The sequence below is a fragment of the Calonectris borealis genome, chromosome 22 (genome assembly GCF_964195595.1).
Source record: "Calonectris borealis chromosome 22, bCalBor7.hap1.2, whole genome shotgun sequence".
Lineage (NCBI taxonomy): Eukaryota > Metazoa > Chordata > Aves > Procellariiformes > Procellariidae > Calonectris > Calonectris borealis.
In genome coordinates this window covers 1,479,115-1,504,488 of record NC_134333.1, presented here as the reverse complement: position 1 = coordinate 1,504,488, position 25,374 = coordinate 1,479,115, and the positions used below count along the sequence as shown (strand labels likewise).

The 25,374-nt window shown below is 50.8% G+C and overlaps 1 protein-coding gene and 1 long non-coding RNA gene across 2 annotated transcripts in view; both read right to left on the bottom strand.

The window, feature by feature from the left end:
- Window positions 1-15,122, bottom strand: part of LOC142091595 (epimerase family protein SDR39U1-like) — a 300,851-nt gene extending 285,729 nt beyond the window's left edge. Inside the window, 7 exon segments of the mRNA XM_075171025.1 lie at window positions 9,286-9,665; window positions 10,505-12,249; window positions 12,468-12,527; window positions 12,530-12,610; window positions 14,038-14,119; window positions 14,445-14,551; window positions 15,084-15,122. Coding sequence (XP_075027126.1) covers window positions 11,816-12,249; window positions 12,468-12,527; window positions 12,530-12,610; window positions 14,038-14,059 — 597 coding nt within the window. The 5' untranslated portion in view covers window positions 14,060-14,119; window positions 14,445-14,551; window positions 15,084-15,122 and the 3' untranslated portion in view covers window positions 9,286-9,665; window positions 10,505-11,815.
- The window catches only part of LOC142091603 (uncharacterized), a 34,814-nt gene extending 19,683 nt beyond the window's left edge, over window positions 1-15,131 (bottom strand). Inside the window, exon 1 of the long non-coding RNA XR_012676860.1 lies at window positions 15,080-15,131. This is a non-coding gene — a long non-coding RNA (uncharacterized LOC142091603). The remainder of the gene's footprint in view (window positions 1-15,079) is intronic.
- Window positions 15,132-25,374: the final 10,243 nt, after the last annotated feature.

Below are 25,374 nucleotides of genomic sequence, written 5' to 3'. Positions count from 1 at the left end.
AGCTGTCCTTGGACTAGGAGGGCACTTAGCAACAACTGAAAACATCGGTGTGTTATCAACATTCTCCTCATACTAAATCCAAAACACAGCACTAGGAAGAAATTTAACCCTATCCCTGCCGAAACTAAGACAGTATCCACCCCTTATTCCATACCATTTACGTTATGCTTAGGTCTCACATTTTTTTCGATACCTTTCAATTAATCACCACTATCTTTTTATATATATACATATATAATACATATACATACATATATACATATAATACATATACATACATATATACACATAAATATATATAAATGTCCATTGAGTTCTTTTAGTCCACAACTTTGGGCTCCATCTGTCATAACAGTCTTTCAGGGCCAGAAGGATGGTGTGTGGTGTTGGGCTGTTGCATCCTGAAGCCAGTTCTCATTTCGGTACTGCTGTACTCGTTCAGTTCTATCATCGTTGCACTTTGCTCGGTTTCATCGGAGTTAGTTCATTCTTCATTAATCTGGGTGATTTTCACTGCTACACCATTGATAGCAACCATAGAAATAATGATATACAATATCATATAACAATTGACATCATAAAATTCAGTTCATTGGCTATTTTCACCCAAAATCAAATCCCCTTGAGGTACACACCGGACTTGCCCATCCTTTCGCATCACCCACCAAGTGTACCCAGGTCCTTGAGCAAAAGCAATCCCACGCATGGGTTTTCCCTTGCCAGAGGCAGGAGTAACCCAGACTGTCTTCCCAAGGATATTTCTTATGTGCACGACAGGGACTTTATCTCCATCTACAGTACGTAAAAGTCTTGACTGGGCAGGGCCAGCTCGATTAACAGACCCCCTAGTGTTGACTAACCAGGTGGCTTTTGCTAAATGTGTATCCCAATGCTTGAATGTCCCACCACCCATTGCCCTCAGTGTTGTCTTTAGCAGCCCGTTGTATCGTTCGATTTTCCCGGAGGCTGGTGCATGGTAGGGGATGTGATAGACCCACTCAATGCCATGCTCTTTGGCCCAGGTGTCTATGAGGGTGTTTCGGAAATGAGTCCCGTTGTCTGACTCAATTCTTTCTGGGGTGCCATGTCGCCATAGGACTTGCTTTTCAAGGCCCAGGATGGTGTTCCGGGCAGTGGCATGAGGCACAGGGTATGTTTCTAGCCAGCCGGTGGTTGCTTCCACCATGGTGAGCACATAGCGTTTGCCGTGCCGGGTTTGTGGGAGTGTGATATAATCAATCTGCCAGGCCTCCCCATATTTGTATTTCAACCATCGTTCTCCATACCAAAGAGGCTTTACTCGCTTGGCTTGTTTGATTGCAGCGCACGTTTCACATTCATGGATAACCTGTGCAATAGCGTCCATGGTTAAGTCCACCCCTCGATCACGAGCCCATCTATATGTTGCATCTCTTCCTTGATGGCCTGAGGCATCATGGGCCCACCGAGCTATAAATAATTCACCTTTATGTTGCCAGTCCAGATCCACCTGAGCCGCTTCAATCTTAGCAGCTTGATCCACCTGCTGGTTGTTTTGGTGTTCTTCACTGGCCCGACTCTTGGGTACGTGAGCATCTACGTGACGTACTTTTACAACCAGGTTCTCTACCCGGGCAGCAATATCTTGCCACAATGCGGCAGCCCAGATGGGTTTACCTCTGCGCTGCCAGTTGTTCTGCTTCCATTGCTGCAACCACCCCCACAGGGCATTTGCCACCATCCATGAGTCAGTATAGAGATAAAGTACTGGCCATTTTTCTCGTTCAGCAATGTCCAAGGCCAGCTGGATGGCTTTCACCTCTGCAAACTGGCTCGATTCACCTTCTCCTTCAGCAGTTTCTGCAACTTGGCGTATAGGACTCCATACAGCAGCTTTCCATCTCCGATGTTTTCCCACAAGGCGACAGGACCCATCAGTGAACAGGGCATATTGCTTCTCGTTTTCTGGTAGTTTATTATACAGTGGGGCTTCTTCAGCACGTATCACCTCCTCCTCTGTGGATATGCCAAAATCTTTGCCTTCTGGCCAGTTCGTGATCACCTCCAAGATTCCTGGGCGACTGGGGTTTCCTATTCGGGCCCGTTGTGTGATCAGTGCGACCCACTTACTCCACGTAGCATCGGTTGCATGATGTGTGGAGGGGACCCTCCCTTTGAACATCCAGCCCAGCACCGGCAGTCGGGGTGCCAGGAGGAGCTGTGCTTCAGTGCCAACCACTTCCGAAGCAGCTCGAACCCCTTCATATGCTGCCAATATCTCCTTCTCAGTTGGAGTGTAGCGGGCCTCGGATCCTCTGTATCCCCGACTCCAGAACCCTAAGGGTCGACCTTGAGTCTCCCCTGGTGCTTTCTGCCAGAGGCTCCAGGTAGGGCCATTCTCCCCGGCTGCGGTGTAGAGCACATTCTTCACATCTTGTCCTGCCCGGACTGGCCCAAGGGCTACTGCATGAACTATCTCCTGTTTAATTTGTTCAAAGGCTTGTCGTTGCTCAGGGCCCCATCTGAAGTCGTTCTTCTTCCTGGTCACTTGATAGAGGGGGCTTACGATCTGACTGTAATTTGGAATATGCATTCTCCAAAAACCCACAACGCCTAAGAAAGCTTGTGTTTCCCTTTTGCTAGTTGGTGGGGACATGGCTGTTATTTTGTTGATCACATCCATTGGGATCTGACGACGTCCATCTTGCCATTTTATTCCTAAAAACTGGATCTCCTGTGCAGGTCCCTTGACCTTACTTTGTTTTATGGCAAAACCGGCTTTCAGAAGGATTTGAATTATTCTCTCCCCTTTCTCAAAAACTTCTTCTGCTGTGTTGCCCCACACGATGATGTCATCAATGTATTGCAGGTGTTCTGGAGCCTCACCCTGTTCCAGTGCGGTGTGGATCAGTCCATGGCAAATGGTAGGGCTGTGTTTCCACCCCTGGGGCAGTCGGTTCCAGGTGTACTGGACGCCCCTCCAAGTGAAAGCAAACTGTGGCCTGCACTCTGCTGCCAAAGGGATGGAGAAGAAGGCATTAGCAATGTCAATGGTGGCGTACCACTTGGCTGCCTTCGACTCCAGTTCGTATTGAAGTTCTAGCATGTCCGGCACGGCAGCACTCAGTGGCGGCGTGACTTCGTTCAGGCCACGGTAGTCTACTGTTAGTCTCCACTCTCCATTAGACTTTCGCACTGGCCATATGGGACTGTTGAAGGGTGAGCGAGTCTTGCTGATCACTCCTTGGCTCTCCAGTTGACGAATCAGCTCATGGATGGGGATCAGGGAATCTCGGTTGGTGCGGTATTGTCGCCGATGCACTGTTGTGGTAGCGATTGGTACCTGTTGTTCTTCAACCCTCAACAACCCCACAACAGAAGGGTCCTCTGAGAGACCTGGCAAGGTGGACAGCTGTTTAATTTCCTCCGTCTCCAGGGCAGCTATACCAAAAGCCCACCGATACCCTTTTGGGTCCTTAAAATACCCTCTCCTGAGGTAGTCTATGCCAAGGATGCACGGAGCCTCTGGGCCAGTCACAATGGGGTGCTTCTGCCACTCGTTCCCGGTTAGGCTCACTTCGGCCTCCAACACAGTTAACTCTTGGGATCCCCCTGTCACTCCAGAAATACAAATGGGTTCTGCCCCTTTATAGCTTGATGGCATTAGGGTGCACTGTGCACCAGTGTCTACGAGAGCCTTATACTCCTGTGGCTCTGATGTGCCAGGCCATCGAATCCACACAGTCCAGTAAACCCGGTTGTCCCTTTCCTCCACCTGGCCGGAGGCAGGGCCCCTCTAGTTCTGGTCATAGTATCCGCTTCTCACTTCTTGCAAACGTGAGTCAAGAATTCCTTCATTACAGTCCAAAGTAAGATCAGCCCTTCTACTCTGTCTGGGGAACTGTTCACTGGAAACTGGACCGTCATGAGACAGGGTTTTCCTGAAAACTGGAGCAGCATTTTTCCTGGGAGAACCCCCTTGTGTGATTGTTTTTCCTTGCAACTCACGTACACGTGCCTCTAGGATGAAGGTAGGTTTTCCATCCCACTGCCTCATGTCCTCTCCGTGGTCACGCAGGTAAAACCACAGGGTGCCCCGTGGTGTGTACTTTCGATATCCTCTCTCTTGAGGAGAAAAACGCTGACTCCTAATGGCTGAGATACTGGTCCGTACAGGTGAAGAATAGGACCTATTGTCTTTGAGTTGCTGGACCTCTCGGGACAGTTTCTCTACAGCCGAGACAAGGGAGGAGGAGATAGTTTCTTCAAAATCCCGAAGTCTGCTAACCACCTCATCCACCGTTGGTGCTTCTTCCTCTTTCCAGCACAGTACTGCCAACGAACTGGCGTACGATGCTGGTGCACTCCGTACCAACTTCCGCCACATGGGTCGCGTGCACTGGACGTCATCTGGATCTTTGGGTGTTCGGACATCGTCCAGGTCACTATAAACCACCTCCAGCACGCCTAGTTCTCTCAGATACTGGATACCTCTCTCCATAGTGGTCCATTTGCCTAGGCGATATATAACATCTTCCTTGAAGGGATACCTTTCCTTCACGCCTGACAGCAGTCGCCTCCAGAGGCTGAGGACCTGTGTCCCTTTTCCGATTGCTTTGTCAATGCCTCCTTCCCTAGCAAGGGATCCCAGCTGTTTGGCTTCCTTCCCCTCCAATTCCAGGCTACTGGCCCCATTATCCCAGCATCGGAGCAGCCAGGTAACAATATGCTCGCCTGGACGACGGCTAAAATCTTTCCGCATATCTCGCAGCTCACTCAGGGATAGGGATCGGGTGGTTTCCGTCTCGTTTATGAGTTCTTCCTCTTCCTCCTCCCCTCCTTGTGATGGCCCTGCTCTTTCATCATCTCTTTCTAAACGACCTGATCTCCGCTTCCAAGATTTCCTCTTCTGTACAGGGGCAACGGATACCAGCAAGGGTTGGTCCTCTGGTTCAGCTGTAGTGCCTGTTGCTGGGGTTTGGGTAGCTGCAGTGCTTGTCATGGGGGTTGGAGTAATTGTAGTGCCTGTTGCCGGAGCTTGAGTGGCTGCAGTGCTTGTCGCAGGGGTTGGAGAAGCTACGGTGACTGTTGCCGGGGTTTGAGTAGCCACAGGGGTTGTCATGGGGGTTGGAGTAGCCGCAGTGCCTGTCGTGGGGTTTTGAGTAGCCACCGTGTCTGTTGCCACCCCCGAGACTCGCCGCTCCGCCCGCCCCGATGAGGCACCGCTGCTTGCCCTCCCTCTTTTCTTGTTCCTGAGGGTTGATCTCTGGACAGTATTCCTGAATAGTTGTTTAACCCTAAACAAGGCCTGAACCACATTCAGGAGACATAGTACCAATATGAACATGCTTGTTTGAGCATCCCAAGGATATTCAAAATTCTCAGGGAATATTGTGGACATCTTTGTGAAGAGGATAGAAGAAAAAGGAGTTTCTGACGATATGGAAGGGAAGATGAACAAGTGAGAGAGAGTGTCCCATCCCGTCTCCCCCTTAAATTCATTCTCTGAGGAGAAACGAGTGCAATTACCAATAATCTCTAAGAGGTGGTTCCCGAGGTACAGAAATGACGGCAGTGCCGAGTACAGATACCAGATTAGACTTACGACCAATGATTTTATCACCTCATAAAACAGCAACAAAATGATAATCTTGGCCCAGTTCCGAATAATGATAAACAGCACAAAAGGGAACACATATTGCAAGCAAGGTATTACATGACCCAACATTGAGAGCCAGCCCCACAACTTTGACAGCCAATACATCAACATTGTGACCAATCAATATAATGGATGCTTATAACAATTTTGCCTTAACACGCTTTGGTCAGATCTATCGTTATCTCAACCCTTCGTGCCCCACGTTGGGCGCCAAAACGGACTGTCGTGGTTTAACCTGGCAGGCAGCCAAATACCACGCAGCCGCTCACTCACTCCCCCCGCCCCCCAATGGGACGGGGAGAGAATCGGAGGGGTAAGAGTGAGAAAAACTCGTGGGTTGAGATAAAGACAGTTTAATAGAACAGAAAAGGGAGAATAATGATAATAAATAATGATAGAATATACAAAATGAGTGATGCACAATGCAATTGCTCACCACCCGCGCTGACCGATAACCAAGTAGCGATCGGTACTTCCTGGATCACGCCTACCATTCATATACTGAGCATGACGTCACATGGTATGGAATACCCCATTGGCCAGCTGGGCTGGCTGTCCTGATTATGTTCCCTCCCATCTTGTGTACCTAGCTCAGTCAGTAGGCACGGGAGCTGTCCTTGGACTAGGAGGGCACTTAGCAACAACTGAAAACATCGGTGTGTTATCAACATTCTCCTCATACTAAATCCAAAACACAGCACTAGGAAGAAATTTAACCCTATCCCTGCCGAAACTAAGACAGTCAGAGAAGAAAGAGAGGTAGGAGGTGCTCCAGGTGCCAGATCAGATATTCCCCTGTAGCCAGTGGGAGACACCACAGTGGAGCAGGTGTCTCCCTGCAGTCCATGGAGAGGACCACGCTGTAGCAGATATCCACATTACAGCCCATGGATGAGACCATGGTGGAGCACATGCATATGCCCTGAAGAAACTGTGGCCTGTGGAGAGCCCACACTGGAGCAGGTTTATCCTGAAGGACTGCAGCCCGTGGGAGGGATCCCATGCTGGAGCAGGGAAAAGTAGGAGGACAAAGGGGCAACAGAGATGAAGTTATGAAGTGACCACAACCCCCATTCCCCATCCTCCCTGAGCCTCTTGGAGATAGGTAGGAGGTAGAAGAGCTGGAAATGAAGGAATGAAGTTGAGCCTAGGAAGAATCGTAGAGTCATAAAATCATAGAATGGTTTGAGTAGGAAAAGACCTTTAAAGATCATCTAGTCCAACTCCCCAGCCATGGGCAAGGACATCTTTCACCAGATCAGGTTACTCAAAGCCCCATCCAGGCTGACCTTGAACACTTCCAATGACAGGGCATCCACAACTTCTCTGTGCAACCTGTTAAAGAAGTGCGGGTGGGGGGAAGGTGTTTAAGCTTTTTTCTTTGTTTCTTGTCATCCTACTCCATTTTAAATAGCAACAAATTAAACTAGTTTTCCCCAAGCCAAGTCTGTTTTGCCCTTGATGGTAACCAGTAAGTGATCTCCTGGTCTTTATCTTGACCCATGACCTTTTTCAACTTATTTTTATTTCATGCTAAATATGAAGTTTATTGATTTGCCAAAAGGGAAAGATGAAACCAAAGGGTAGTAATCAAATTAACAACAAAAGATCTCAGAAACCTGCAGGTTACTGGAGAGAATATTAGTTAATTTAAAAAAAAAAAAAAATGAATGAGAGGTTTTTGATGCTCTGTGAATGAAGTAACCGACAATAGGGCAAGCTGCTCAACTGCTCAACAGATAGGAAAAGAATTGATGATATTATTGCAAACTACTGATATTTGTATAGGTCACTGATGTTTGCAACAAGATGTGACAAATTTATTTTAGGTATGCATTAGAACCTCACATGCAAACGCAAATGTTGCTTCCACTGAGTAGCAAGCATTTAGCATTGACATTTTTGTGTGTTTAAAGTTATTGTATGGTATACTGTTTTAGAGTGTGCACACATAAATTGCATTGGAATATGCTTATGCCAGAGAGAGACTTTCACAACTTAACTATTAATGTACTAAAACAATAAATTTTCATGGAGTTGTCAAATGTTTGTTAATGCAGCTGGCTTGTTTAGTAAAGCTAAGGCATCACAGCTCAAGACTTGAGCAGAATGGCATAATGACCATGGAAGCAGGCCTAAGACGGGGTTTAGCCACAGACACTGCCACTAAGAAGAGCTTAGGTCTTCTGGTGTCTGCAGCCTGCTAAGTAGGGGTGTAAGCAGAGACTTGGCCTCATACCAGACTCTAATATTAAACAAATAGAGTGATAGCGCTCCTGATCAGAAGATACCAGGCCATCAGGGGAGACAGCTGTAATCCTATGTCTGCAGACCCTGCTGTAAGCCCATACCCAGCCAGGATTCAGCTGCCAGTGTATCAAGGATCTAAGACACAGCTGTGTAACCACGGCTCAGACAACTACAAAAGAGCTGTGAGGAAGTATATATAGAAAAAAAAAGTAGAGTACTGTTTGATCACAGACAGAAGCGGAATTGCCGAGATGAGATCCTTGCTAGCTCAAGAATTCAAGAGAAAAAAACAATATAGCTATAAAATCTGCAATAGAAAGAGGGACACAAGTCAGGCTAGTGGTCAGGAATCATCAGTCCATTCGGTCCATCACCGATGTCATCGGTGTTGATGGAGCTCGTGGCAGACCCCAACTCTGCAGCACTAAGTGTCGAGGCCATGAGGGTACAAATAAGCCTCAGTTGCCATGACCCAAGGATGCATTCCAGGGAGGCGTGAAGGCGAATTCTGCCCCTCCTGACTGATGCTTACCTCGCCAGCACAGACTCTTATGCCCCTTTATCGGGGGGGCAAAGCTCAACACTCAAGCATAACGGCTTGTTATATCCTAGATATCTTGCATGTGCACTAGACTAAAGTGATTGCTTTATTCTTTATGAGGCATGTCCTGCTTGTCGAGTCTCTTTTTGTCCCACTTAAATTGCCCTAATAAACTCACCAGAGAGAGGCTGAAACAATTTCCTTCAGCTCTTCTACTTTGTATGCCTTAGCGCTTTTGTTTTTTTTTTCATCGCTGTCCTTGGTTAAGGGGCAGAATTCACGCAATCAAAGAGTAGGTGCTTAAGTGAGGAAATGAAGTTGGTTACCCGAGGCTTACGATCAGTGGAAAGAGCTCCAACATCTCTGAGATGGGTCATACCACAAAAAAGAAATGGGAAGATTCTAAAGATTTTTTCAGCATAGTCCTTGGAGCTCTGTACTGCTCGTGAGCAGAGACTCAAAGTAAAATTCTGCTGTATTTATTACCTGTAAAGCTAGAAAATGCCCATGTGATACTCTGCTTTGACCTTTTCAAGTAAATCAGTCAGATGATATCAGTCAGAATTCCCAGTTCTCAGCTCAATCTGTCTGTGCAGGGACCAAGAAATTGGTCTCCCTTCAAATGGCACCAGACTTCAGTAACACAACTGTTTGCAGATGCTCAGCTCACCCCTACACCTGTATACGTGGGTGTATAGTTGCAGACCTTATGTTAACGCCCTGTGTCATCATACTCCTGCATTACAGATGCCCAAAGACGGGGTGAATTCCATGGCAAATGCATCATCTTTAAATAGACACATAAGGGACAAAGCCCTCTTATGCCCTGCAGACTTCTGCACTGCTGCCAACCCACCTCGTATCCACCAAGGCCAAAACTGTCCCTTATGTCATGGTGTAGATGCCCCTGTCGTAGTGGAGGTGCCCTGGAGCACAAAAACCAGCTCTTCTCTTCACTTTCCTCTGCATCCCAGAGGAGTACGGAGCGGTTCCCAAGCTCAGTAAGCAGATGGAACAGTCCTGCCAGAGTAGTCACTTCTCCCCTTCTCAGGATGAGAAAATGGAAATAATACCTCTCCCATCTACGGACCCGCTGCCCTGGAGCTTGCATTCAGCTGTGCTTTGAAATAAAAGTTCAGTCATTGCTACAGGACTGCCTTATCAGTAAAGCCTTCAGAGAAGTGGTTATTCAAAATGCCTACCAGTGCTGCTGGGTTCAGGCTCTTCTCTGCTCCCCTGCAAAGTGAATTTCTTTGGTTATACGATAAAAAGCTGGTCTCCTCACACACAAAGGAGCACAGAGGCCCAACAACAGGTAGAGAAACTGCAATAACCCAACCAGAGAAATGGACACCCTGACCCAGCTCTTCCTAGGGCTGTCCCAGGACAGCCATCAGCCCCATGCCCTGGGGGTGATACCCATCCCAATGTGTCGGTGGTAGCAGCTTTCTGGGTCACCTTACAGACTGAGGCAGAGTTAATGTCTACGGGGTACGGACACAGTATGGAATGAAAGGGAAAAGCATCTCAGGACTGTACAAGATTTGTTATAGGATGTTTAGGGGAGGAACCACAGGCTGGTCGCTACACTTGTCTGGCCATGCCCCACGCCTGCTCAAGGCAGTCTCTCCTGTCTTCTTATTAAACCCATTTCTAACGATTTTCCTGGGTGAGGGCTCTCTGCGTGCATGTGTGTGTATGGGGGCCTGAGTGTGCAGTAACTGGAGTCAGAAGTCAGTGTGTCCATGGTGCCAGCAAATGGAGCAAGCAAGGCTGTGTAAGTGTGTAAGCAAGTATCCAGGCAGACTAGCAGCTGAGTAAGTGAAGTGACCTGGGAACCAGCTGTGTGTGTGAGTAAGACAACTGGAAGAACTGGTTACTGGAGGGACCAGAGGGGGCCAGTTGCTGGAGAGATCGTAAGTTCTGGTGGCCAACTGAGACACCCATTTAGGAGAGAAGGGGCTGCAGGTTGGGTCCCTGAAGTGGTAGTGGCTGACCACTGGATATCAGAGCATGTTGAAACACAAAGACTGTTGCTGAACACCAAATACTGCCGGGGCAGAGGGCCTCAGAACCTGGGACAGAAGTTCAGTCTGATCCTTCTCATCTGCTGCATGGATCTTCTTGTCCTCTTCCATAGCTGAAGGAACTCAGCTAGCCCAGTGGGAAAAAGAGGGCAGGGGAAGTTGAGGAAGACCATGCACGGGATTCAAGTCCTTCAGCCTCTCGTGGCATCCAGTGGGCAGGAGCTTCTTCAGCAAACCTTGCACCTCTCCACCATCATTTCCCACATTTGGCTTAACCCCAGGACCATTTAAAGCCTAGAAGAGTCCCAAACTCCAGCAGCACAGCTGCAGACCAGCCTGCAGTGACTCTTGCTAACTGCAACTCAAGCTAAATATGGGAACATTAGCTTCCTGGGGAACACCACTTGTGACTGGCCACCAACTCGATTTAACTCGGGTCCGGCCGTCCAGCCAGTTTTTTACCCAGCAACGAGTACACCCGTCCACGCCATGGGTTTCTGCAGGAGAATGCTCTGGGAAACGGTGTCAAAGGTTTTACCAAAGTCCAGGTAGACAACACCCACAGCCTCTCCCTCATCCACTTGTGGGTCACCTTGTCATAGAAGGAGATCAGGTTAGGCAAGCAGGACCTGCCTTTCATAAACCCATGCTGACTGGGTGTCCTGGTTTTGGCTGGGATAGAGTTAAATTTCTTCCTAGTGCTGTGTTTTGGATTTAGTATAAGAAGAATGTTAATAACACACTGATGTTTCTAGTTGTTGCTAAGTACCCTGCTAGTCAAGGACATTCAGCTTCCATGCCCTGCTAAGCGCACGAGCGGCTGGGAGGGAGCATAGCCAGAACAGCCAGCCCAGCTGGCCAACGGGGTATTCCATACCATGTGACGTCATGCTCAGTATATGAATGGTAGGCGTGGAAGTAGCGATAGCTACTTCGTTATCGGTCAGCACGGGTGGTAAGCAACTGCATTCATTTTGTACATTCTATCTTTATCGTTATTATTATTATTATTATTATTTTTCCTTCCTTTTCTGTTCTATTAAACTGTCTTTATCTCAACCCACGAGTTTTTCTCACTCTTACCCTTCTGATTCTCTCCCCATGCCACTGGGGGCGGGAGGGAGTGAGTGAGCGGCTGCGTGGTGCTTGGCTGCCTGCCGGGTTAAACCACGACACTGGGCCTGATCACCTGGTTGTCCTGTATGTGCCACATGATGGCACTCAGGATGATCCGCTCCATAACCTTCCCCAGCACTGAGGTCAGACTGACAGGCCTGTAGTTCCCCGGATCCTCCTTCTGGCCCTTCTTGTAGATGGGCGTCACATTTGCTAACCTCCAGTCAACCGGGACCTCCCCGGTTAGCCAGGACTGCTGATAAATGATTGAAAGTGGCTTGGTGAGCACTTCCATCGCTCCCTCAGTACCCTTGGGAGGATCTCATCCAGCCCCATTGGCACCACCCTCTGGCCCTCCAACAGCATGACGGCCCGCTCTGCCCCAAAGACAGCCCGCACTGCCCAAGCAGGCACCGGCAGCAGGGCTGGGCGCCCCAGGGCGGCAGCAAGCTCCTGAGCAAAGGTGCCATTGGAGGTGTCAGGGGAGGATGGGGAGACACCGCTGAGGACACCTTGCAGGCTCTCACTCTCCAGGGCATGACACACGATCCCAGCCAGGTCCCGAATGTGGATCCATGGGAAGGGCTGCAGCCCAGAGCCCAAGGGGCCTCCTAGTCCCAGACGGAAAGGCCAAGCCATTTGAGAGATTGCACCACCACCTCGGCCCAGCACTACCCCTGTGGGGAAAACAGCGAGACCAGGACCGCCTCCCCAAAGGACAAAAGACCCCTTCACCCCCAGACCTACAACCAGGAGACAATCCTTAGAGGGCTGGACTGGAACAGCACCCCAACAAGGAGAGGCACAAGACCTGATGTCCTTCTCCCTCCTCATCCCCCTCTTGCCCCAGCACCAAAGCAGAGCCACCCTGAACAGGCATGATGCCCCATCTCACCAGATCTCACCACAACACCACGAGTTGGGCTCCCAGGGATGAGAGCTGCAGCCTCCCAGGAGTCATCAGGCGCGAGAAGAAGTCAAAATCCCCCCCAGGACTGTCCTCAGTATACTCGGCTGTGGGGCTAGGGCGGTAATAGCCTGCGGGTGTAACAGCAGAAAGGGAGTCAGGGTTGAATCGTGACACCAGCCCCCCCCCACCAAAATGGACCCTCTTCCCTGCCTCCAGGAGCCCAGAACTCCATCACTGCATCGGGGCATCCTCATATGAACAGCACAGGGTCTCTCTGATGGCAATGCTGACAAGTTTTTGAACTACCAATGTGCTCTGCAAATTCAGCAGGATGCACTAATACTCAGGTTGAGCTGACAGCCCCAAGAACCAAACATACCAGCACGCAACACACTGAGCTGGCTGCATAGAAAGGCTGCTCTAAAATTGGGCATCACAGATGCTAAACTGTGGCAGCTTTAAAGACTGTAGCAAGCAGAAATGCCAAGCTGGAGATAGGCAGGGGGAGTCAGCTGAGGCCCTGCTTAGACAGACTGGTTCTACAGGATGCCTAAAGGCTTTCACAGGAAAACGGAGAAAAGGTCCTCTCCTAATGACACCAAGAGAAAGCATAGGGACCCAAATTCCTCTCCAGCAGTACCAGAAAGCTGATCAAGGCTTGCCTAAACACAGCAACATCAATGGCAATAAAGCTGGCATTTCAAGGCAAGCCGTGTCCCCCCAGAAGCCTGTTTCTGTCTGGAGGTATACCTCTCCAGGGCAGCATGAGTCATGCCTTGGCCGGGCCCAACCAATACCTACGCCCGTGACGAGGACCCAAGCACGGGGTGGCTGTTCAGCTTCAGCAATGGCTTCGGCCAAGGCCTTGGTGGTCTCAACCCGGCTGCTGATGACTTCCCTGCAGAAGGCATCACCCCATCTGGCAAGGGAAGAGCCACTCATTACGCTCCCCACAAGGACATCCCAAGAAACAACAGCACCAAGGGGGGGCCCAGCAGACACCCGCTCACAAACACAGGAGAGGTCACGTGAATTCCCCCCACCCCAGAGCAGGGGGAGGACATGGGATCTTACCACCCAAATGCATGGGCACTTTGGGAGATGGTGGCTCTCCACTTCCCACAAAGGGCTGTGGGTTTTGGACTGCCTTAGGACAAAGGTAGCAGAGGAGCTGGACACCAAAGCTGGGCGCAGTGAATTCTTCCCAAGCGCCTGGCGGAGGCACTTCCAAAAACACCCTCACAGAAATCAAACTTTGGTTCTGATTTTGCATTACCTAAATGTAGGCATCCAGTGTCATTCTGGAAATGTGGAACTACTTTGCCTGGCCTCCAACCGTCAATCCAGAAGGGAAGCTGTCTTCCAAAGGTCTCCCAGAACTTAACAGGCCCACAGAAATGCTTTGGACACTTGAGGACCCAGATGTCAACAGTTAGGGAACCCAAGTGGTTGCCGGACACCCTGTTTCCTCCCCAGATCCCTTCCACATTCTCTGATGACACTGGGCTGTCTTGTCTTCACCTTGTCCCAACAGCACTATGGGAGATCAAGTTACCTGCGGAAAGGGTTGGGGACATTTCATCGGCCAAGTTCACCACGGCGTCGCACAGGGGCAGTCCAGAGTGGGACAACTCTTCCTAGGCAGGGGTAACAGAGGCATCACACACCCATCCTCCCCTCTGCTCAAGCCTTCCCAACAACCAAGGGCGGGCTCCTCAGAACCCCAGCCAGCTCCTTCCCAACACTGCCTGGAGCACAAGCGTGAATGGAGAAGGTTTTGCTTCTTGGAGCTACAGCAGTACCCATCCCAATGACCATGGCCCATGGAGCACCCAGCAGCCCAAGAGCACGTCCACAGGAGCCAGACTGCAGATCCCCTGTATGCCGTGGCAGGCCAGGGCAAGCGGGCTTGTTCCTCAGCCCTGACACGTTCTCCCTCCTGTGACCGCTCTCAGCTCATACCCAGCGGATCCGACCCTCGCCCCCTTGTCGAGAGACGTGGGTCACTTCACGCCCACGGCTCCGCAGCAGCTGGGTCAGGGCTCTGCCCACAAAGCCAGTCCCACCACCTAGGAGAAAGACAGGACGTTGCAGATTTGCTACCCGGACCGGCATCCCGAGGCCTGCACAGGCGTCCCCATTACCACGGCCAGCTTCCCGGGTACGTTACTCTGGGCCCAGAGCCCCCCGCCGCCCAGCTCTCCCGCACGGCACCCCAGCCCCGAGGGCCTCCACCCCCCGGGCCCGGCCGCCACGCACCACGTCCTACCCCCCAGCCCCGGGGGGCGGCGGAGAGGGGGGCTGCTTCGGACTCTCCCCGCAGCACCCTCAACCCAGGCCCGCCCCCCCCAAAACTACGTCCCCCTCACAGAGCCCCGCACGCAGCTGCCGTGCGCAGCGCCCCACGGCGCCCTGGGGCCGCCACTCAGGACCAGCCCCCTCCGCCGGGCGGCCTCCCGCGCCCGCCCCGCTGCCGGCAGCGGCCTGGCTGAAGCCCCCCACCCGCACCAGCGCCCCTGAGCGACGCCGCGCCCCGCCGCGGCCTGCCGAGCGGCCTCCGCGCACCGACCCGCGGGGCACCGCCGGCCCGCACTCACCCACCAGCGCCCGCATCGCTGGGCCGGCGGCGCCTGCGCCAGCGGCGCCGGTTGCGCACGCGCCAGCGGCGCCGGTTGCGCACGCGCCCCCCCCCCCCCCCCCCCCCCGCGGCGGGCGCTTAAAGGGCCCGCGCGCCCCAGCGCATTAACCCCTCCCGCGCCAGCGCGCAGGGCCAGGGCGGGCGGGCGGCAGGAGGCTCCGGCTCCGGCTCCGGCTCCGGCTCCGGCTCCGGCTCCGGCTCCGGCTCCGGCTCCGGCTCCGGCGGCCGCTTAGAAACGTGCTGGAAAACCGCCCGAAACGCAGAGGAGAAGGAGCGGAAGGAGCACAGCCCGAGGAGCTGCACAGCGGGGCGGGAACCCGCCGGGCGAGGGCCGCGGGAGGCCGGGGCGGGCAGCTCCGGTGCGAACGCTGAGGGGGGCGCGGGTCGCCTCTGCCCGGAGGGGTGGGGAGGCGGCTCGGAGGAACTCGTGGGGGCGGTCCGTTAGTCAGTCGCTAACGGAGCTGAAACAAATGCCAGCGACGTGGCCTGCAGGACTTCTGACCGAAAACGAAGGATTCTGCCGGTGGGAATTAGGCCGGGGCTGTTCTCGCCACCCGGAGCCTCCCCTCCCTCTGGAGACCTTCTTGCGCGTCTCCTCAGGGCGCGGGAGAAGCAGCTGCCCCGGGGACGCGGCGCTGCCCCGGGACTGGAGGCGTCTCTCCCGAGAGGCGGCGGAGGGCGCGTTGAGAGGCGAGAGTGCCCGCCCGCAGGCAGCTGGGGCAGCCTTCGCTTCGCGCCGAGCTGCCTGTGCTGCCGGCTGCTGCCGCCTTGTGTCTGCAGAGCAGAGGGTGGCACCAGCCTGCAGGCAGGACCTCTGCGCGCCGGTGGCTGTTCCGAAGCAGGGACAAACGCTGGAGGTATTTCTACCCACCTGCCGGCAGTTCAGTCCACCGGCTCATCCATCCTGTCTGCGCATACACCCGGAGCCATCGCTCCACCCGTCCGCCCATCTGTCCTCCTTCCCCCATGCCCCGCTCGGTGTGTTCTTACCCCCTGCCATCGGGCGCATAGAAGCGTTTGGCAAGTCCTGTGGTTAAGCAAGGAAGGAGCTGGGTTTCTGGGAGGAGCTGGCTGGAAATCTGAAAGAGCGGGAATTATTTGCATAGGAAGAGGCATCCCTGTGGTTCACAGGGTGGAAGGTGGAGATGAACAGCTGGTTTCTGTTGGCCTGTGCTGGCGGGCGGGTGGGTGAGCTGGAGCTACTCTCCATACGCAGTGTGGTTTGCTCAGCCTCCGTCGGCTGGACAGGTCACGGTGGCGATGTCAGCTGGAGGTGCTGGCAGGCTGTACACGCGTTCTCCTTTTAACTCCTCTGTAAAGGGCAGAGGAGTACCTGGGTGCAGCCTGGTCGGTCCTTCATTGTAAACTGTCGGAACAAGGCGGCTGCAAGGGACCTTGAGATATGTCTCAAACTTGTGTTTTCCTCCCACCTCCCTCTGTCTCATGGTGTTTCACTGGGTCGAACTTCCTAGAAAGACAAAATCCAGCAAGCCCTTTCTCACGTCCTCCTCACAACCACACTGTGTCCATCTAACAAGATGTGATGGGAAAAGAAACATGCCAGCAGTCAGTGCCAACCCATAACAGAGCCCCAGCGCCAGCACGTGACGGAGCCCCACACTTCTGCTTCTGTCACGGGGCAAAGCCTGCCCAAAAACGCTGCTTGGGTACATGACAATCATAGAATCCCAGAATGGTTTGGGTTGGAAGGGACCTTCAAAGATCACGTTTTTCAACCCCCCTGCCTTGGGCAGGGACATCTTTCACTAGATCAGGTTGCTCAAAGCCCCGTCCAACCTGACCTTGAACCTTTCCAATCATGGGGCATCCACAACTTCTCTGGGCAACTTCTTCCAGTGTCTCACCATCCTCATTGTAAAAAATGTCTTCCTTATGTCTAGTTTAAATCTACCTTCTTTCAGTTTAAAACTGTTGCCCCTTGTCCTGTCGCTACAGACCCTGTTAAAGAGTCTTTCTGTCTTGCCTATACCCCCTGTGTATAGTGAAAGGCCGCAGTAAGGTCTGCCCAGAGCCTTCCCTTCTCCAGGCTGAACAACTCCAACTCTCTCAGCCTTTCGTCATAGGACAAGTGTTCCAGCCCTCGCAGCATTTCATAGAATCATTAAGGTTGGAAAAGACCTCTAAGATCATCGTGTCCAACCGTCAACCCAACACCACCATCCCCACTAAACCATGTCCCTAAGCACCACATCTACACGTCTTTTAAATACTTCCAGGGATGGTGACTCAGCCACTTCCCTGGGCAGCCTGTTCCAAGGCCTGACCACTCTTTCAGTAAAGAAATTTTTCCTAATGCCCAATCTAAACCTCCCTTGGCGCAACTTGAGGCCATTTCCTCTCATCCTATCGCTTGTTACTTGGCAGAAGAGACCAACACCCACCTCGCTACAACCTCCTTTCAGGTAGTTGTAGAGTGCGATGAGGTCTCCCTTCAGCCTCCTCTTCTCCAGACTAAACAGTCCCAGTTCCCTCAGCTGCTTTTCATAAGACTTGTTCTCCGCCCCTTCACCAGCTTCGTGGCCCTCCAGACTCTTCCCCATTTCCATGGCCCTCCTCTGGACCCGCTCCAATAGGTCCATGTCTTTCTTGTGCTGAGGCTCCAGAGCTGGATGCAGTACTGCAGGTGGGGTCTCACCAGAGCGGAGTAGAGGGGCAGAATCACCTCCCTCGACCTGCTGGCCACGCTTCTTTTGATGCAGCCCAGGATACGGCTGACTTTCTGGGCTGTAAGTGAACATTGCCAGCTCAGTTTTTCATCCACCAGTATCCCCAAGTTCTCCTCCGCAGGGCTGCTCTCAACCCGTTCATCCCCTGTACTGATATTGGAGATTGCCCCAACCCAGGTGCAGGACCTTGGCTTGGCCGTGTTGAACTTCATGTGCCCAGCTCTCGCTCACCAGATGATTCTGTTAAGTGCTAGGTAGACAAACCAAGCACAGATCCGTGCTACAGGACAGGGTTACCTGAAAGCTCTGGGCTGTACCTGACATGCTGCAAGGCCCTGAGTGAGCAGAAAAGAAACGAGGAAGCACAGATGAACTCTTCACAACTTCACACCTCTCTAGCACACTTGGAGAGGGAGACCAGGCTGTGATAATAACCCAGGTAATGGCAGCTTTGGACGTGGAGAAACTCTCAGCGGTTGACCTGAGGTGATGTAACGAATGAAGCCATTGACAGCTTATGTTGCATGTCTCTGTTAGAAAGTTTTAAATAGTGGAAACAATAACCTGCTGGGGAACCGCCCGCCTACACCCAGCACTGTGCCCAGGCCTGTCCTCGCAGTGGAACCGCTACATGTAAAGGCCAGCTCACCAGCCAGGTCTGGACACCTCCAATAGCTGCGGCCCCTGTCCCGTTCCCCGGCTAGCTCAGTCAGTAGAGCATGAGACTCTTAATCTCAGGGCTGTGGCTTCAAGCCCCACATTGGGCACCAAAAAGGACTGTGGTGGTTTAACCCCACCTGGCAACTAAGCACCGCACAGCTGCTTGCTCACTGCCCCGCATCGGGATGGGGGGAGAGAACGGGAAGGGTAAAAGTGAGAAAACTCGTGGCTTGAGATAAAAACAGTTTAATAATTGAAATAAAAGAATAATAATAACAATAAAAAATTGTAACAGAAAATAACAAAGAGAGAGAAATAAAACCCAAGAAAGACAAGTGACGCAAATGAAAACAATTGCTCACCACCAACTTACCGATGCCCAGCTAATCCCTGAGCAGTGGCCAGCCTTCCCCCTAGTTTTATTGCTGAGCGTGACATCCTATGCTATGGAATATCCCTTTGGTCAGCTGGGGTCAACTGTCCCAGCTGTGTCCCCTCCCAACTCCTTGTGCACCCCCAGCCTACTCGCTGGTGGGGCGGTGTGAGGGGCAGAAAAGGCCTTGACGCTGTGTAAACACCACTCAGCAATAACTAAAACATCCCTGTGTCATCAACACTGTTTTCAGCACAAATCCAAAACATAGCCCCATACTAGCTACCATGAAGAAAATTAACTCTATCCTAGCCAAAACCAGCACGTTCGCACAGGGGGCTTGGACCAGGAGCCTTGAGTGGTGCATGCTCTGCACAGACGTGTTTGTATGAATAAAAATCAGTGTCCACCTGCTATAGCCATCCTGCTTGGTAAATAGGACCTAAAACGTATGCCACTGAGTGGTGGTGGTCAGTGCTTGCGGCTACCCCATCTCCAGTTGCCTCAGGACAGCTGTGCTGGGGACACCCTTGGGGCTGGAAGCCAGCCCATTTCCAGACCCCTTACGATCCGAGCATGAGTCTGGATTTACACAAGAGGAGAAAGATGAGAATCCATCCCTGGTCGCTTCTTGTCGGGGAAGCCTCTGGATTTACTGTGGTGTGAAAGCAAACGCCAGTTCTTCAGTCTCCATAAATAAGTATTTCCAATGTAGAGTTAATTGGTCCTGCCTGCAGGCAGCCAAGCTAGTTTTGTGCAGACCACAATTATACTGCAAGTCCTGACGTGGGGAGTGGTTGGCACAGTGCTGCAGCTGAAGAAGTATGGTCTCGGCATTGCAATTGGCAAGCCATAGACTTTGTGTTAGCACTGCAAGCCTTGGGACTTGTCTTGTTCTGTTGCAGAATGACTTGGTGACATTTCTGTAACGAGTAGATAATAATAACTCGTTATTATTTCGTGTAGACTGAATTATCTATGACCCTGGAATAAAAATGAAATGGAGAGGAGTGTATTTGGTTTAATTGGCAAGGTTTTGGTAGCACAGGGGCTGCAGGGTGGCCTTTGTGAGAAGAGACCAGGGGCTGCCCCCATGTCAGACAGAGCCAGTTTCAGCCAGCTCCAAAACAGACGCACCACTGCCCAAACCTGCGCCCATCAGTGAAGCTGGTGGCACCTCTGTGATGACATATTTAAGAAAGGGTAAAAACACTGCGCAGCAGCTGCACGAGAGAGGGGTGAGAGAAACTGCAGACATGAAAAGTCAGTGAAGAATGAGGGAGAGGAGGTGCTCCAGGCACCGGGGCAGAGATTCCCCTGCAGACCATGGAGAAGCCCATGGTGAAATGTGTTGTCCCCCTGTGGCCCGTGGAGGCCCACAGTGGAGCAGATACCCACACTGCAGGCCATGGAACCACCATTGGTCAATTACTGTTCACTAAAGAAATGCAGCCTTGTAGAACCAGTTTTAGAGGTGGCAAAGGGAACAAAGAACAAGTATCCCACATGTGTAAAACACATAACACGGATTTACAACCAGAGAATAAAAAGCAACACACAGTGTTGGCAAAGATAAAAATATCCCCCAGTGCATTCAAGCTTGAGGAGGGCAAAAAGCCAGCATCAAAGTCACTCTTATCCTGGAAAAAATCTCAGGACACAAGTGACTCCCCTTGCTTACGTCTGTGTGCTGCTACTGAGAAGAAACTTTTGGCTTTTTGCTACAAGAATCTGTGCAAAATCTCCACCTGGTTGTGAGAGAAGTTGTCAACCTGGGCAGGTGATTGCAGAAGAGGGATTCGTCTTCCATGCCATGTCCCTCTGCGCGTGCAATCTGATGCTTTCAGCCCCTTTGAATGTAGTGATGGAAGCTGAAGGGAGCAGCAGGGTGCAGCTGCAGCCTTCACCACGTTCACACTGAGCTGCATTGCTCTCCGCCATCCCTCAGTCCTCTGCTGCGGCTTTGCTCTGGGTGTGGGATGCTCCTTTGGCCTAGCAGCCCGCTGCCAGGACAAGAGGCAATGGGCACAAACTGAAACACAGGAGGCTCCATCTGAACATAAGAAAAAACTTGGGGTTTGGTTTGGTTTTGGTTTTTACTATGAGGGTGGTAAACACTGGAGCAGGTTGACCAGAGTTTCTGTCCTTGGAGTTCTTCAAAATCCAACTGGACACAGTCCTGGGCAACCTGCTCTAGCTGACCCTGCTTTGAGCACGGAGGTTGGACTAGACCATCTCCAGAGGTCCCTTCCAGCTTCAAGTATTCTGTGATTCTGTTAGTGCAATCATCTATCATATTCTTCATATCTGCTATCTTACATCTCTTGAATTACACATGTTCACTCTGGTGGGTCAGTGCTCAGTCATGGCTCAGCTTCAGACATACCTTCCTACCCCAGATGCTTATCCTTGTTAACATCCAAAGCAGTATCTTTTCGTTTGCTGCCACTGCTGTGACCTTTCATATCATTCAGCTGCAAGGCTTCCAATGATCCTGGGAAATGGAGGGGACTCCAGATTATTAACTTTATGAAGATTTCTTTATTTTCCGAGCTGCTCAAATGCAGCATAGTTGGGACCTTACATTTCTTTAAAGATCTCTGTAGAAGACACAAGGATTTCTGTAGCATCTTGAGATAGGGTCATGAAACCACTCCTTTCCATGACCAAAATGCATCCCTGTCTACCATCCTCATCTTGTCCATGCCTGGACTGAGGCTTAAAAGTAATGAGAAGCAATGAAAGTAATCTCATGTGACTTTGGACAGGCTTGGTGGTCAGTGACAAAACGTGGATGCTCAGTCTGGGCTGATGAATCCTTTCTGAGATGTCCACAGCAAAGCTAATCTCACAAAATTCAGGTGACTACAAAGTAAATGCATAGACCTGGGTCAGTCCCCTGTCTCTGGAGAGCAATAGATATGATTCACCCCACCCTGAGGTTAACATTTAAAGTAGGGCACTCCAGCTACTCTTCTGGAAGAGTCTATTTGTCTACATTGACTACTAAGAGAGGTGAAAGTGACTCCACCAGATAATCCCAGCTTTGCTGGACAAAACAAAATAGTCCTGTATTTCCAAGACATTTGAAATATAGAAGAAACACTTCCAAAGACTGATTAATCTCATTCTAATGGAAATGACTAGGGTTAGATGAAATGCTGTCTTGAGATCTTTCCTTCACCATAAAAGAGTGAGATAAGTTACTCAGGCTTAGATATCCATGTTTAGTAGTCTAAATTTAGGGATGAAATACACCCTAAATCTCTTTGTTTATAGGCACGTGGGATCTGGATTTGTTATTCACCAGGAGAGTGAGCATGGCACCCATCAGACCCACCCTCTAAATGAACAAGAAGGTCCCAGAGAGGATGAGCTGCTGAAGAGACACAGCTTTTCAACTGCCATGAGATAGACTTCCTTCCCTAAATAGTGGTATTCATGGTTTTTAGCTTAAAAGAGAATAAAAATAAGACAGTGATGAAAGCCGTGAATGGGACTTTGCAGGGACTCTTTCCATTCTGTGATGATTTGAACTAGAGCTATGTATATAGTGATAAGCTAAGTAGTCCCCAGATGTGTTCCCCAACTAAGGCCAGCTGGGATGTTCTGGTCAGATCCATATAACTAAACTGCTATTTTCTAAGTAGAGTATTAATGCCTTTTGGGAGTTATCCCTAGCCTGTGCTAAGTCCTGAACAATGCCCAAGATTAGTCTGGGCCAGTGCTGCTTGTCAGAGAAAAAGCTTGACAGGAGAGTTCTGATCACGTGCTTGTATAGCCAGTGATGTACAGGAGAGCTCGTTGTCACTGTTTAATGTACTAGCATAGCTGAGGACTCCTGAGTCCTTGCTGGAGGAGAAGCCCAGTAAAGGGAGTCTAAACAACTAAGCCAGATGGATATGCTCACTCTGTGTAAAGGTAGGTAATATGAATCCCACCATAATCATGTAGACCTAAACTGTCATATTATTGAGCTGTTCCAGCTCTTTAACCTAGTGTAAATGTCTCAGCCCGATTTTACATGACATTGCTTGAAACACAACCCAGGAATTCTGGAAGTGTTTTTGGAGGATGGTCAAAAGTTCTCATCACCCTTCTGTGTCCTTACTATGTTCGTAGAAACATCTGTTTATTGAAATTACATTTCATTTCCCTTACTTATCTGGATCCAAAAAACAAACAAAAAAAGAATGCAGTTCAGTAATGTACAAATACCTGACACAAACCACTGTACAATCTTTTTAATTATTCATTAGGGACAGAATCCCTAAATGGCAATAGGCCCGAGAAAGCTTTGGCATGTTCAAGAACCAGGCTGAGCTAAAGGGTGAGTTCCCAGCTGCTGCTTCTTTTGGAATCTGTTCCGTTTTTCTTCAGCGTTCCCAAGGTGGTACTTCCCAACTACATCCTCAGTGGCTTACAGACAGTGGCTTGGGCAAATGTAGTTAATTCAGCCAGGTAAGGACACCTTTATTTCACATTTTTACATCGATATCAAAATGTTGGGCTTCAAGGTCTAAGGTACCTTTGTGGGCTTCTTGGATAGTGTAGAGATGCAGGAATCTGCAGAGGGTAGTTTACTCCTTCCCAAGCTGAGTGTCTGAAGTAAATGGAAGAGCTGGATTCAATTAATTTAATTTAGGATGTCCACAGTATAGGCATCTCCATTTGAGCTAGTCATCCTAGGCTTCCTTTTCTCTCCTTAGACAGAAGCAGGCACTTCCAGGGTGAGATTGAAAGGAGTCTATTTGTGGCATCAAGCCAATGTTCCTCTCATATCAAACCCAAAACACAGCACTCACCCCCAGCTACTAAGAAGAAACAACTCTGTCCCAGCCGGTACCAGGACAGTAAGTGGTAGATGCCCTCAGATATCTGTATGCTCAGTGGGAGAAAATGATACTTTAGAGGGAAATACATCTCTATGACTGATAAAGATAAAGAGGTATAACTCTCAATTAACCTTAAATGGACTTAAATAACTAGTTCAAAAACTGGAATTTATTGCATAGATAACTACAATTAGAAAACTCCTACCTGTCATTACCATCCCTGATGAGGGCCCCTGTTCACCAGTGCCTGTCCCAGTCCTTGTGCCCCTCTAGTGTCCCAAAGACCCTTCCCACCCTGCAGAGCTCTCCAGTGCCACGCCCCTGTTGTCCAAAAAGCGGATTCATGCCCGGCGTGCAAGTAAACAATTCCACCCGCTCAGGAGAGAGATTGTTTTATTCAGGCCTGGGTGCTCCGTGGACTTGCCACAAATCAAGCACACCTGGTCTAATCACCTTTCTGTTTATATCCATGCTTCTCATACATATTTTAAGATTCTCTTTTACATATTCATTACATTTCCAAGAACTAATTATAATGTTACATTATCCTAGACACATGCGCACTAAAGTCTTTGGGGTCTTCTTGAGGGTCTTAAGTGGTCTCTGGTGGTTGGCAGGGTAGTGAACTCTCCGTGAACCTGTTCTTTTCTTCCCTTATAAGGTCGAGGTTTGTCTCCGAGCCATGTCTGGATCACGTTCATTTATGGTTCTTAATTTTAAGGTTAATCTTTACTAGGGTCTAACAATAGTACACACCTGCAAACACAATACCTATTTTTTTAAGCATCAAGTCTTCATTGTTTTAAAATTACAGAAACGAACAGAACAGTATGCAATGTTCGAAATTACAAAACGAACAAACTATACCTACTACATCACCCCGATGTGGGAGTCTTTGCTTACTACTCCCACCACCAAGGCACACTTCACAGAGTGCGCAGGGAGACTGAGGCACAGGGCTTGTATACCCTGATGTGCCCCCAAGCTCTGCCCCAGCCCCACTAGACTGACCCCAGCCCTGCCCCAGGTCCCAGCTCTTCTCTGCCAGCTGCACGACTAAGCCCAGCTCCAACCCCAGTTCCTCACTCCCTGCTCTTCCTCCTGCCCCCTTGTTCTGCACCCCAGCTTTGTTCCCCCAGCTTTAACTCCAGCCTATGTTCTCCAGCTCTATCCCAACATCCTTGCACCCACCTCTGGCTCTCATTTCTGACACCTTTCCCTGCTTCCCCCATAGGTGTTTCTCCTTCTGCTTCTCCGAGGACAGCACTGCCCTGGCTATGGCCCTGGCTACGGCCCTGGCTACCCCCTACGGGGGTGAAGCTACCTACGTCTCCTCTGACAACAGGATGACAGCTGGTGGGGCAGCTCCGTGGGATGTTCTCATTCCACTGGAGCTGGAACCCCAGCCACAGGCCACCCCCAGTCTCACGGGGCAGGTCCCATCACCACCAGGTGCTTCTTTCCCACGCGCTTAATTCAGCCCCTTTCCCTGTTTGCCCTCGAAGGGCCCTGGCACTGTTGCCACCCCGCCGGTCACTCATCCCCTGCCAGATCGTTGAGCTTCGTGGCTCCAGTAGAGTCTCTTCCTGCTATCCTAGGACCATCTGGGTCCCACCTGGCTGGCTGACAGCAGTGTGTCAGTCATGGCTTGCCCTCCATCGACTCGCCCATGGCATTGCTGCCCTGCCCCAGCGGGGGG